General features: G+C 43.5%; 1 protein-coding gene across 1 annotated transcript in view; it reads right to left on the reverse strand.

Annotated features, from left to right (window-relative positions):
* PLEKHG7 (pleckstrin homology and RhoGEF domain containing G7) overlaps positions 1-14,378 on the reverse strand; it is a 79,886-nt gene that overhangs the window by 20,750 nt on the left and 44,758 nt on the right. Inside the window, exon 9 of the mRNA XM_040234420.1 lies at positions 12,469-12,582. Coding sequence (XP_040090354.1) covers positions 12,469-12,582 — 114 coding nt within the window. The remainder of the gene's footprint in view (positions 1-12,468; positions 12,583-14,378) is intronic.

Here is a 14,378-nt window from a genome sequence, read left to right on the forward strand (position 1 = left end):
CATGAGTTTGAGCAAACTCTGGGAGACAGTGCAGGACAGGGAAGCCGGCGTGCTGCAGTCCATGGGGTTGTGAAGAAGTGGACACAACTTGGGGACAACAAGAACACACGTGGAAGCCACAGCCACCACCCACCACCCCATTTTGCTGGCTCCATTCTTTTCTTTGGAAGAAGAGAGTTCTTTCTCTTTCTTCCCCTCTCTTCCCTTCTCCAGCTTTCCCCCTTTTCTCTCCTAGCCTCAAGCTTTGCAATTGTCCTTGTCTTCCATACCCTCCTACCCTAACAGCTATATCATTTCTTCTAAAATCTTCCGGACTCTTCTTTATGGGAATTCTGCCATGCATGATCTTTCCCACTTCCCCACCTACAGATGGCAGGTCAGAAAAGTGAGGCCAGAGGTGCATGGAGGATGGAGTTCTAGGGGCCAGGCTTTAAGGCTGAGGGACCACCTCCCCTCTCTGCACCTCAGACTCCTCTTCTATAAAATGGGAGCAGGTATTAGATGACTTCCTAGTTCTTATCCAGCTCAAAATGGTTGTGATCCCCACTGGGGTTGAAGGGATGAAGGAAGCAGAGACTGCAGCCATGAAAGGGCTAGGAGCAGGAGTGGAGGAAAGAGGTGTGGGAGGCCGTTGTCATCTGTGGCCTTCCGTTTAGTTCAGTCAGTTCAGTCGCTCAACTGTGTCTGACTCTTTGTGACCCCATTGACTGCAGCACGCCAGGCCTCCCTGTCCATCACCAACTCCCGGAGATTTAGTGGCTGATTTCCATGCTGAGTCACTGGCAGCAGCATCCCACTGCTACCTGCTGGTCCTCATGGGAAGCTGGGGAGCTCCAGCAATTCATTTCTCATCAGCAGTGAGGGATTCCCTCAAAACACACAGCCCTGGGTCACTGCTCCAAATTTCCATGCTGTGGGCAACAGCTCTGGAGGCCAGCACCCACTGGTGTTCAGGGTAAATATAAAAGCAGACTCTCCCCTAGACACCAATCAGAAAAGAAATACCAGTGGTAAATAATTTAGACAAAGATCCAGGCAGAGATACACAAAATATTTATAGTGTTTGAAAGGTCTCAGAAGAGAAAAAAAAAAGATATTTGATGATTCTAAAAGTGAAACTATAACTTTTTCTTTCATTTACCTGTTGGCTTTACTTTTCATGTTTATTAGGGAAAGAAAAGAAACTCTGTCATGAGAAATTGAATATAAAAGTCCTTTTCCTGGATGGGTCTAGATAAGTGGAATCTGCTTCAGCTTGATAATAAATTTATATATAGTTGGGAGATCAAGAGAGTGGAATAGAAGGACATAGACCTCACCAACTCCCACAGGTACATAAAAAATACATCTACATGTGTACCAGTTCTCACAGAATACCTACTGAATGCTGGCAGAAGAGCTCATACAACCAAATCTGCCAGGAAGATCACCATGCAACAAGGGAGGATGGGATGGGACCTGTACTGCTGGGAGGGAGCTGTGAAAGAGGAAAGATTCCTTACCCTAGGAACAAACTTTGCTGCCTAGATCAGCCGGAACAGAACAGAAGCTTCAGAGGCTCAGAGAAGAATGCAGCAATTGATTAAGCAGGTAGAAAAGAGAGACCAGCACGCCTGGTCTCGGCCACGTGCTGCACTCCCCAGCTCCATGCATGTGTCTGCGGGCACAGGTGGGGGCTGGGTGCCGAACCTTGGGTTTCAGTGCACAGATCTGGGGAGAAGACTGGGGGTGGCTATGCAGAGAGAGCCTGAAGGGGCCAGAGTGTGGACTGGGTGGCAACTGGGGCTGTGTGCGGGATGAAACTTGGGTCTCCTGCAGAAGCCCTCTTGTTAAGGAGCACCTGAAGGGAGAGGTGGGGCCCCAGCAGAGCAGCCCCACAGAGTGCTCACAGTGGGCAGGGCTCTGCGAGCACGTGGGTGCCCGCTGTTGCCCCACACAGAGGTGGGGCTGAAATCTGAGCCGTATCAGGAGACCTTGTGACTTTAGTGGATTTACGCTGCCGCTGCCTTCGTAAGCTAAGTGACTGTGGGACGTCCGAGCAGAGGACTGATGCTCCCGTAGCTGGGGCAAGTCCAGAGTCAGCAGCTGCGAGTTTTGCGGATACACGTACGTGGGGGTGGGGCCAGGGTCTGTGCTCGCCCCGTAGCTCTGAGGGGGTCGAGGGGCATGGCCTTGGGCAGCTAAGAAAGGTCCTGGGGCCTGACTTCAGGGAGCCTGGGCCTGCAGCTCTGAGCTGGTGGCTCTACGAGCACAGCACCTGAGGGACATCCAGGTCAACGGCCTGCACTCCCACGGCTGAGGAGGTGAGGCCCATGCCAACAGCAATGTACTCTGGAAGCACACACGGTGTGTGACAGACACCACGGAGCGCACGTCAGCGGACAGCTCCTGATGAGGAAGACTCACGGCTCCTCCCCCAGTAGCTCCAGGACTGCCTACGTCACACCGCAGCTCAGAAACAAGACGATCTGGGGGGCTTCTACTCCAACTGGGGAGCAGACTGCACTCCCAACAAAGCTGTGACAACCCTAGACCAAATAGGAGGCTCTGCTCAACTTCCAGTGCAGGCTCTGGTCACCAGAAAAACAGTCACACTCCCTATGAAGGGGATAACAACCAGCGTACAAGGAGGGAAGAAACGGCAGGCACCCATTCTAGATGCAGCCCTTGCACCCAAAATATCAAGACTCACTCAGACTACACAAGGATGCTCCCACATAAAACCAACTCTTCAAGAACACAGGAAATTACTGTTTCTCCTAAATCCAGGGGCAAAGAAATAAAACTGAAACCAGGAAGCAGAGGAACTATTTCCAAAAACAGGACAGGAGAAATTGCCAATAAAACAGAATGCTCCACCAGATTCTGAGTTCAAGAAGAAGATAAGGCTTCTGGGGTGGCTCAGTGGTGAAGAATTCACCTGCCAGTGCAGGAGACATGGGTTTGATCCCTGATCTGGAGTCATGAAGCAACTACAAAGCCCACGTGCCACATGCTGCCGAGCCCTCGTGCTGCAACCACCAAACCCACTTGCCCTTGGCAGAGCTTGTGTTCTGCGACATGAGCAGCCACCACAGTGAGAAGCCCGTGCACAACTAGACACTAGCCTCTGGTCACGGCAATGAACTCAGCAGAGCCAATAATTAGTAAGATTACGAAAAGAAAGTAACAATTAACAATTAAGAAAGGGCATTGAGAGAAATGCAGATCACTTTAGCAAGGAACTACTAATAGAAACCATAAGGAGAAGCCAGTTAAAGTAAGAAAATGTATATGTTGAGATGAAGGCAAGCTAAAGGCAATAAATAACAAACTAAACAATGCAGGGTTTCCCTGATGGCTCAGCAGTAAAAGAATCTGCCTGCTAATGTAGGAGACATGGGTTTGATCCCTGATCCAGGAAGATTTCACGTGCTGTGGATCAACCGAGCCTGTGTACCACAACTAATGAGCCCGCGCTCTAGAGCCTGCACATCACAACTGCTGAGCCCACACACCTCTACTATGGAAGCCTGCATGCCCTAGAGCCCATGCTCCACAAAGAGAGAAGCCACGGCAATGAGAAATCCGTGCATCACAACTAGAGAGTAGCCCCCACTCACCACAACTAGACAAAAGCCTGTGCAACAACAAAGACTCAGCACAGCCATAAGTAAATAAATAAATGTATTAAAGAAACAATGTAGGTCAAATAACTGATCTAGAAGACAGAATAATAATGGAATTCAATAAGAAATGTAGACAGAAAGTCAAATGAAAAAAAGAAAAAAAGAAAGTAAAAAAAAAAAAAGAGATTTATGGGATAATATAAAGTGAGCCGATCTACAATCTAACCTACCACTGGAAAGAAAGAGAAAAAGAACAAATAAAGCCTAAAGTCAGCATAAGGAAGGAAATAATAAAAAGTCAGAGAGGAAGAAATTGAATAGAGATCAAAAAATAGAAAACAAAACAAAAAACAAAACAAAACCAGTGAAACCAAGAGCTGGTTTTTTGAAAGGGGAAACAAAACTGGGGCTTCCCTGGAGGCTCAGTGGTAAAGAATCTGCCTGCAATGCAGAAGATGTGGGTCTGATCCCTGGTCAGGAAGATCCCCTAGAGAAGGAAATGGAAACCCACTCCAGTCTTCTTGCCTGGGAAATCCCATGGACAGAGGAGCCTGGCAGGCTGTAGTCCATGGGGTGACAAAAGAGTCAGACACATTTAATGACTAAAAGAACGGCAACAAAGCAAAATTCACACACCTCTGGCCAGGTTCACCAAGAAGAAATGAAAGGACCCAAATAAAACAAGAAATGAAAGAGGAAGTGTAACAACTGATTTTGCAGAAATACAAAAATCTGTGAGAGACTACTACAAAGAATTATATGCCAACAAAGTGGACAACCTAGAAGAAATGGGTAAGTTTTTAGGGACAGACAGCCCATCAAAACAGAATCAAGAAGAGATAAATAATTTAAACAGATTGATCACTAGAAGTGAAATAGAATCTCTAATAATAATAATAAAGCTCCCAGACTTCCCTAATGGTCCAGTGGTTAACAATCTGCCTGCTAATGTAGGGACATGAGTTTGAAACCTGGTCTGAGAAGATTCCACATGCCTCAGGGCAACTAAGCTCATGCATGTGTTTGCTGAAACTAAAAAAAAAAACAAAAACAACCCCCTGCAAACAAAAGTCTAGGATCCAATGAGTTTGCTGGGGAATCCTGCCAAACATACAATGAACTTATACTAGTCCTTTTCAAAGTCTTCTTTAAGACTGAAGAGTAGGGAATACCCCAAAGTCATTCTATGAAGCTACCACCACTCTGATACCAAAACCAGAAAAAGACACTACGAAAAAAGAAAATTATGGGTCACTATGTTTGATGAATACAAATATAAAAATTCTCAACAAAATTCAGCAAACCGAACATAACAGCAAGTAAAAAGGATAATAAAACACATGATCAAGCTGGATTCAACTTAGAGTCACAAGGACAGTTCAACATAAGCAATACACCATATCAACAAAAGAAAAGACAAAAAAACCCCCATGATCATCTCAACAGATGCAGAAAAAGCATTAGATAAAATGTAACATCCACTTATTATATATAAAAAAAAAACTCTCTAGAAAGTGGGCACAGAGGAAACCTACCTCAACATAGTAAAGGCCATATATTACACACCCACAGCTAACATCATTCACAAAAGTGAAAAGCTGAAACATTTCCTCTAAGACTAGGAACAAGTCAAGGATGTCCATTCTTGCCACTTTATTCAACTTTAGTTTTAGAAGTCATAGCCATGGTAATCAGAAAAGAAACAGAAATAAAAAGGGATTCAAATTGGAAAAGAAGTAAAAATGTCACTGTTTGCAGATGACAGGATACAATATATAGAAAATCCTAAAGATGTTACCACAAAAATGCTAGAGTTTATCAACAAATTCAGTAAAGTTGCAGGACACAAAATTAATACACAGAAATCTGTTGCATTTCTATAAACGAACAACAAAAGCCCAGAAAGACAAATTAGAGAAACAATTTCATTTACCATTGCATCAAAAAGAATAAAATACCTAGGAATAAACCTACCTAAAGAGCCAAAAGATCTATATTCTGAAAACTATAAGATGCTGATATAAGAAATCAAAGATGACATAAACAGATGGAAAAATACACTGTGTTCTTGGACTGGAAGAAGCAATATTGTCAAAATGACTATATGACCCCAAAGCAATCTACAGATTCAGTGTAATCACTATCAAGTTACCAGTGGCATTTTTTATAGAACTAGAACAAAAATTTTATAATTTGTATGGAAACACAAAAGATCCCAAATGGCCAAAACAATCTTGATAAAGAAAAATGGAACTGGAAGAATCAGATTCCCCGACTGCAGACTATACTACAAAGCTACAGTCATCAAAACAGTATGGTACTGGCACAAAAACAAATACATAGATTAATGGAGCATGATAGAAAGCCCAGAAATAAACCCATGCACCTATGGTCAATTACTCTTTGACAAAGGAGGCAAGAGTATACAATGGAGAAAATATAGTCTCTTCAGCAAATGGTGTTGGGAAAGCTGGACAGCTACATGTAAATCAATGAGGTTAGTACACTCCCTTACACCCTACACAAAAATAAACTTGAAATGGCTTAATGACTTAAATATAAGAAAAAAAAAGTAAATATAAGACAGGCAGGACACCATAAAAATCATAAAAGGGAACATAGGAAAAACATTCTCTGATATAAACTGCAACAATGTTTTCTTAGGACAAGTCTCCTAAACCAACAGAAATAAAAACAAAAATAAACCAATGGGACCTTATCAAACTTATAAGCTGTGATAACCAACAAGGTCCTACTGTGCAGCATAGGACACTATATTAAATATCTCATAATAAATTATAATAGAAAAGAATATGAGTAAGTATTATATCTATGTAAAACTGAATCACTCTGCTGCACACCAGAAATACATTGTAAATTAACTATATATAATAAGCAAAAAGTAAATTTACACATAAATCTTATAATTTATAAAATTATATTGATATAATTTATATATAAATTGTCAAAAATCCAATGTGTTCAGGGGAAGAGTGAAATGGATTGAGGGGCCCAAATAAAACCTTGTTCTCCTCATTAACCTGTCTTGGTGGGATGCAACCACAGTCTTGGACACCCATTATTCTTGGGAACTTGGGAAATTTACTTAAGTCCTCTAAACCTCATCTGTGAAATGTGGATAACAAGAGTTGCCGTAACCGAGTGATGACAGATTTTAAGGAGATAATCCCACACAGTGGTGACAATGCCTGGCATGTCTTGAATATTCAGTCCACAGTAGACAGATTTGTCAGCAACTGCTAACCGAGCAGAGACTAAGAGCCCTGGTACCGAGTTCCCAGGTTCTTGTTTCCTGGCTTTTTGGGGCTGTGTTGGAGCGTCCCTTTTGGGCGTCTTCGTTACGCTGTGTGGGCTTTCTCTGGTTGCGGCGAGCAGGGGCCAGTCTCTAGTTGCTGTGCGTGTGCTTCTCATTGGCGTGGCTTCTTTTGTGGAGCACGGGCTCCAGGGAGCTTTGGGCTTAGATGCCCTCTGCCATGTGGGCTTAGCTGCCCTGTGGCATGTGGGCTCTTCCCACTTCAGGGATCAAACCCATGTCCCCCACACTGGCAGGCAGATTCTTAACCGCTGGACCACCAGGAAGTTCCCCAGTGTCCTTCTCTGCATCATTCTGACTGACTGAAAAAGTGAGGGAAATTCTACTCTTGCCAATGCCCAGAAAAATAATGTACAGGTATTTATAAAAACCAGCCCCACATGGTGTAGAGAGTAAATTCACCCCAGTGCAATCAGAGCCCAATTCCAGGCAGTCCATAAAATGACAAAGATGTTAAGTGAAAGTGTGTTAGTTGCTCAACTGTGTCTGACTCTGTGACCCGATGGACTGCAGCCCACCAGGCTCCTCTGTCCATGGGATTCTCCAGGCAAGAATACTGGAGTGAGCGGCCATTCCCTTCTCCAAGGGATCTTCCTGACCCAGGGAATGAACCTGGGTCTCCTGCACTGCAGGCAGATTTTTTATTGCCTGAGCCACCAGGGAAGCCCACAAAGATGTTAAGTTTTCCAACAACGTTTATGTCAAAGTCTAGGAGAAAGGTTGTCAGCTTGACAGATTTGAATCCTGCTCCTGCCCTGAACAAACTTTAAGCAAGTTGCTGAATTCTTCTAAGCTCCTGAAAAATGAGGATAACATCAAATCCTACAGGGTTTATTGTGCAGACCGAGAAATCACAGATGGTCAGCATGCAGCATAGTGCCCGGCCATAGCCAAAGCTTGTGAACTAGTCACTTTTAGTATTATAATTTTTGTATTTGTATCATTATTATTCTATGTATAATCACTATACATTATTAATATTAATTATCTGTGATGAAGTTTTGTTCTGTGCTCTGGGGCTGTGGAAGGCAGATTTATCTCCAAGCCCTCCCAAAGCCTCTCCCTGGCCCTTCAACCTTTGTTTCATGATGCTAAGGGGGCTGTGGAAGGCAGATTTACCTCCAAGCCCTCCCAAAGCCTCTCCCTGGCCCTTCAACCTTTGTTTCACGATGCTAATGGTTCCTTTGCAACAGGAAGTAGCCCTGAGGAGTTGTAAATAGTCCTGGGTGTAAAGTGCACTGGAGTACTTTGCCTGAAGACCTTTATCCAGGTTCTTTTATAGCCACCTATTGGTCATGTGATCTTACAAAGGTCACATAACCTCTTTGAGTCTCAGGAACCTGTGGGGACACAATGTAATCAGCTTCATAGATTTGTGGTAAGATTTAAAAGGATGTTTGAGAAAGTGCTGGGCAAAGCATGATGCTTATAAAAGTATTACATGTTATCATTACAACAGTACATCCTCCATTCTTTCTCCTAAATATCTTTGGATGCTATATATATATATATATCTCATACATGTAAACTTCTGGGTCACAATTGTTAAGGGATTTTCCACAGTTATTTGAAAATGGTGTCTGAACCTTGTGCTACCTTGGGAGGGAGAGGAATGAACCTGCATTCTCCCCAGAATGGGGAGGAGTCTGGAAGACTCTGGCAAGGAGTCTCAGGCAAGAAGTCTCATCCAACAGCTTCCAGGGACAAAGTTTGCAACAAGATTATTCATGAAATCTAACGAGCTTTCAGGTTTTGGTTTGAGTAGCAAAGGAAACACTGAAAGGCTAAAACTACTAAAATAGAGCCATGGCTCTTCCCAACATCATTCACGCCATGCCCAGGTTTCCTGGCACATTCTGGCCATGGCAAAGATGCTCTGATTCACAGCTAAAAGTTACTGGGAGCTCTGTGTGGTGGCTGTTCGTCCTACGGCTCTGAGGTGATGCTCTGGTAGGTGCTTCTTGCAGCTGCATGGGTTTCTGGAAAGGCAAGGACCATTTTCTTGGGTCATAAAAAGAGCTGTGGCATAATACTGAAAGGTACATTTCAGACTAAAGATATGTCAAAATAAAACCCTCAAAAACAGGCGGGGGCAGGGGAGTGGGTGGTGGTCAAAGGAAGTAGAGAAGTCAAGGAAAATTTTTTCCAGTTTTGCTTATTTGCAAACACTGAAGGTCCCGAGCACAAATCTCCTGTTCTGAAATGGGTGAATTTAACTCAGATGACCATTATATCTACTACTGTGGGCAAGAATCCCTTAGAAGAAATGGAATAGCCATCATAGTCAACAAAAAAGTCCAAAATGCAGTACCTGGATGCAATCTCAAAAATGACAGAATGATTTCTGTTCATTTCCAAGCCAAACCATTCAGTGTCACAGTAATCCAAGTCTATGTCCCAACCAGTAATGCTGAAAAGCTGAAGTTGAACGGTTCTGTGAAGACCTACAAGACCTTCCAGAACTAACACCCAAAAAAGATGTCCTCTTCAATATGGGGGACAGGAATGCCAATGTAGGGTCAAGAAACACCTGGAGTAACAGGCAAATTTGGCCTTGGAGTATAAAATGAAGCAGGTCAAAGGCTAACAGAGTTTTGCCAAGAGAACACACTGGTCATAGCAAACACCCTCTTCCAACAACATAAGAGAAGATTCTACACATGGACATCACCAATGGTCAATACCGAAATCTGATTATATTCTTTGCAGCCAAAGATGGAGAAGCTCTATGCAGTCAGCAAAAACAAACTAGGAGCTGACTGTGGCTCACTTCATGAACTCCTTACTGCTAAATTCAGACTTAAATTGAAGAAAATAGGGGAAACCACTTGGAGAAGGAAATGGCAACCCACTCCAGTGTTCTTGCCTGAATAATCCCAGGGACTGGGGGGCCTGGTGGGCTGCCGTCTATGGGGTCACACAGAGTCGGACATGACTAAAGCGACTTAGCAGCAGCAGCAGCAGGAAAAGCCACTATACCATTCAGGATGACCTAAATCAAATCCCTTACGATTATATAGTGGAAGCGACAAATAAATTCAAGTGATAAGATCTGATAGACAGAGTGCCCGAAGAACCATGGACAGAGGTTCGTGACATTGTACAGGAGGCAGTGATCAAGACCATCCCCAAGGAAAAAGAATGCAAAAAGGCAAAATGGTTGTCTGACAAGGTCTTACAAATAGCTGAGAAAAGAAGAGAAGCTAAAGGCAAAAGAGAAAAGGAAAGATATACCCATTTGAATGCAGAGTTCTAAAGAATAGGAGAGATAAGAAAGCCTTCCTAAGTGATCAATGCAAAGAAATAGAGGAAAAGAACAGAATGGGAAAGACTAGAGATCTCTCCAAGAAAATGAGAGATACCAAGGGAATATTTCATGAAAAGATGGGCACAATAAAGGACAGAAATGGTTTGGACCTAACAGCAGCAGAAGAGATTAAGAAGAGGTGGCAAGAATACACAGAACTGTACAAAAAAGATCTTCATGACACAGATAATCACGATAGTGTGATCACTCACCTAGAGCCAGACATCCTGGAATGCAAAGTCAAGTGGGCCTTAGGAAGCATCACTACGAACAAAGCTAGAGGAGGTGATGGAATTCCAGTTGAGCTATTTCAAATCCTAAAAGATGATGCTGTGAAAGTGCTGCACTCAATATGCCAGCAAATTTGGAAAACTCAGCAGTGGCTATAGGACTGGAAAAGGTCAGTTTTCATTCCAATCCCAAAGAAAGGCAATCCAAAGAATGCTCAAACTACAGCACAACTGCACTCATCTCACACACTAGCAAAGTAATGCTCAAAATTCTCCAAGGCAGGCTTCAAAAGTACGTGAACCATGAACTTCCAGATGTTCAAGTTGGATTTAGAAAAGGCAGAGGAACCAGAGATCAAATTTTCAACATCCGCTGGATCATCGAAAAAGCGAGAGAGTTCCAGAAAACCATCTCCTTCTGCTTCATTGACTATACCAAAGCCTTTGACTGTGTGGATTACAACAAACTGTGGAAAATTCTGGAAGAGATGGGAATACCAGACCACCTGACCTGCCTCTTGAGAAATCTGTATGCAGGTCAAGAAACAACAGTTAGAACTGTACATGGAACAACAGACTGGTTCCAAATTGGGAAAGGAATATGTCAAGGCTGTATATTGTCACCCTGCTTATTTAACTTATATGCAGAGTACATCATGAGAAACGCTGGGCTGGAAGAAGCACAAGCTGGAATCAAGATTGGCGGGAGAAATATCAAGAACCTCAGATATGCAGATGACACCACCCTTATGGCAGAAAGCAAAGAACTAAAGAGCCTCTTGATGTAAGTGAAAGAGGAGAGTGAAAAAGTTGGCTTAAAGCTCAACATTCAGAAAATGAAGATCATGGCATCTGGTCCCATCACTTCATGGGAAATAGATGGGGCAACAGTGTCAGACTTTATTTTTCAGGGCTCCCAAATCACTGCAGATGGTGACTGCAGTCATGAAATTAAAAGACGCTTGCTGCTTGGAAGAAAAGTTATGACCAACCTAGGTAGCATATTCAAAAGCAGAGACATTATTTTGTCAACAGAAGTCCATCTAGTCAAGGCTATGGTTTTTCCAGTAGCCATGTATGGATGTGAGATTTGGACTATAAAGAAAGCTGATTGCCGAAGAATTGATGCTTTTAACTGTGGTGTTGGAGAAGACTCCTGAGAATCCCTTGGACTCCAAGGAGATCCAACCAGTCAATCCTAAAGGAAATCAGTCCTGAATATTCATTGGAAGGACTGACGCTGTAGCTGAAACTCCAATACTTTGGCCATCTGATGCGAACAACAGACTCACTGGAAAAGACCCTGATGCTAGGAGAGATTGAAGGCGGGAGGAGAGGGGGACGACAGAGGATGAGATGGTAGGATGGCACCACTGACGCCTTGGACATGAGTTTGAGTAAGCTCTGGGAGTTGGTGCTGGACAGGGAAGCCCGGCGTGCTGCAGTCCAAGGGGTTGCAAAGAGTCAGACATGACTGAGTGACTGAACTGAATAATGCTTGGGAGCCACAGCGGCCATGCTGGACAACTTCAGGGGCAGCCTTTACTCTGTGGGCTATGATGTTCTCTAGGAGGCGCCACTCAAGTAGAATACAACGGTAGTGGTGCACCAAGCTTTTGTGCAGTAGGACCTTACTGGGACCAAATCCTACAAGAGCCAGACGTGTATCACAAATAAAGCCTCAATCCTTACTGTAGTTTTCTCACCAATTTTTTTCTAAAAACAAACCAATCGACAAATAAAACATTTTAAATCCCCAGTTAAAATGTCAGGAGGGACATTAGGTGATACAATGTTTTCAGATAAGCACTATTTAAAATCCTAATGCTGTAGTGGATTATGTGTTCCTAAGGAAAGCAGGTTTGTAGTTAAAATGTATGCCTGATCATTTATTTTCCTCCTGTTTCATTTAATTTGGGTCTAATAGTTCCTAGTATCTGTTATATCCAAAGAATCTCAGGAAAAATATAAAAGAAAAAGGTACTTTACTTTTAAATAAATTCCAAAGTCATGTCTCTGCTTCAGGCTCTCAAGATAAAAGACAGCGGCCGAGTAGTTCAGGCAGTAGGTCTGGTAGCTCTGACACAGGCTACCCCGGAAATACTGCAAGGGGAGAAGGGCACGAGAGAGTGAAACGAGGCCAAAGTACAGAGAGACCTTCTCTTCACTTCTGTCAGTAACCAAAGCAGGGAAAGCTGGGGACACACCATTATCAACCATGTGTGCATGGAGAGAAGCAGGTGATGGTCAAAATAAACACTAGTAAACAATGGTATCCCCATAATAAACCATTAACTCCTATATTGGAAAGCTTGATGCTGGAGCTGAAGCTCCAATACTCTGGCCACCCGATGCACAGAGCCAACTCACTGGGAAAGACCCTGATGCTGGGAAAGATTGAGGGCAGGAGGAAAGGGGGTGACAGAGGATGACATGGTTGGAATGCATCACCGATTCAATGGACATGAGTTTGAGCAAACTCAGAACATAGTGAAGGACAGGGAAGCCTGGTGTGCTGCAGTTCATGGAGTCGCAAAGAGTTGGACACAACTTAGTGACTGAATAACTCTTCCTCCTCAATAAATTGCCTTTTGTTGCCTGTATTTTTAAAAAAATTCTATTTGGGACATCTTGATTTAATTCACCCTTTATTTGCACTTATGCTTTGTTGAAGCCTACACAGGCTGCATGGTACCTGGTAACAGACACTGCCTAAGCCTATGCTCATAGTATGTGATTAAAGTAACAACATCTAACTTTTCATCAAATCTTCTGCAAAAATATCCACAAACTGAATTCCCCTGCCAGCTTCTAAAAAAGTCAAATCTGGGGCATCTCATTAAATGTACTGTTTCATAGCAAGCATTTTATGTATGTACTTGTTTTACCTAATCTGACACTTGCCTTTCCCTTTCTTCACTATTCTTATGTAATGTCTTAAACTTGCTGTAATGACTACACATTCTTAAGTCATATCCAATTTGTATTAGAATAAGACAGGTGGCCAGTGTGCAAGTACACACATTCACACTACCTAAATTACCACTGAGGGTAGGCCTGGCCATGGGACTTTCTGAGGCTGATGCATGTGAACAGATATGCCAGAAACATAAGAGTCAGTGAGCGTCTGCCTGTCTTTTACGTCTTTGCCCTGGAGGCGTGGTGGTGACATTCCAGGTGGTGGCTGCTCCTTCAGCAGGGCTCCCGGAGTGAGAACAATGAGAAAGCAGGAACACGGCGTGAGTGAGATGTGAATCAAGCTACCGAGAGCTGGAGTTTCTTTCTGTGGCACAACCGAATCCAACCTGACGCAGGCCTTTTTAAATTTAGGAAACACTTTTGCAGCCCGCCTTTGCACCTCTGTAACATATCAGGAAGCATCCGTATATGGCTATCATTATAGACTCTCAGTGAAGAGTCCATGCTTTACTAGGCTATGGTCTGAACAGCTGTGTCCCCCTCAAACTCATATGTTGAATCCTAACCCCCAAGGTGATGGTATTGGAGGAGGTGGACCCTTCCAGAGACGATGAGGTCCCAAGGGTGAAGCCTCCATGAATGAAATGAATGCCCTTACACAAGAGACTCCGGAGAGCTCTCCGGCCCCCTCCACTATGTGAAGAATACAATGAGAAGTCTGTGATCAGAAGAGGGCCCTCACATGACCTGGCTGCCACCCTGGTATTGGATGTCCACCCTCTAGAACAGTGAGACATCGATTTCTGTTGTTTACAAGCTACCCAGTTTGGGACACTTTGTTACACAGAGCCTGGGCAGACTAAGGCAGACTACTTATGTGTTTTGATGAAAAGCTGTTATTTCTTCAGACTATTCACTAAAAACTGAATTAAAAATTATTTTTAGGGGGCCAGGTCTTGTTGCTAACGTCAGCCTTCAGA

This window comes from Oryx dammah, unplaced genomic scaffold (assembly GCF_014754425.2).
Source record: "Oryx dammah isolate SB20612 unplaced genomic scaffold, SCBI_Odam_1.1 HiC_scaffold_29, whole genome shotgun sequence".
Taxonomy (NCBI): Eukaryota; Metazoa; Chordata; class Mammalia; order Artiodactyla; family Bovidae; genus Oryx; species Oryx dammah.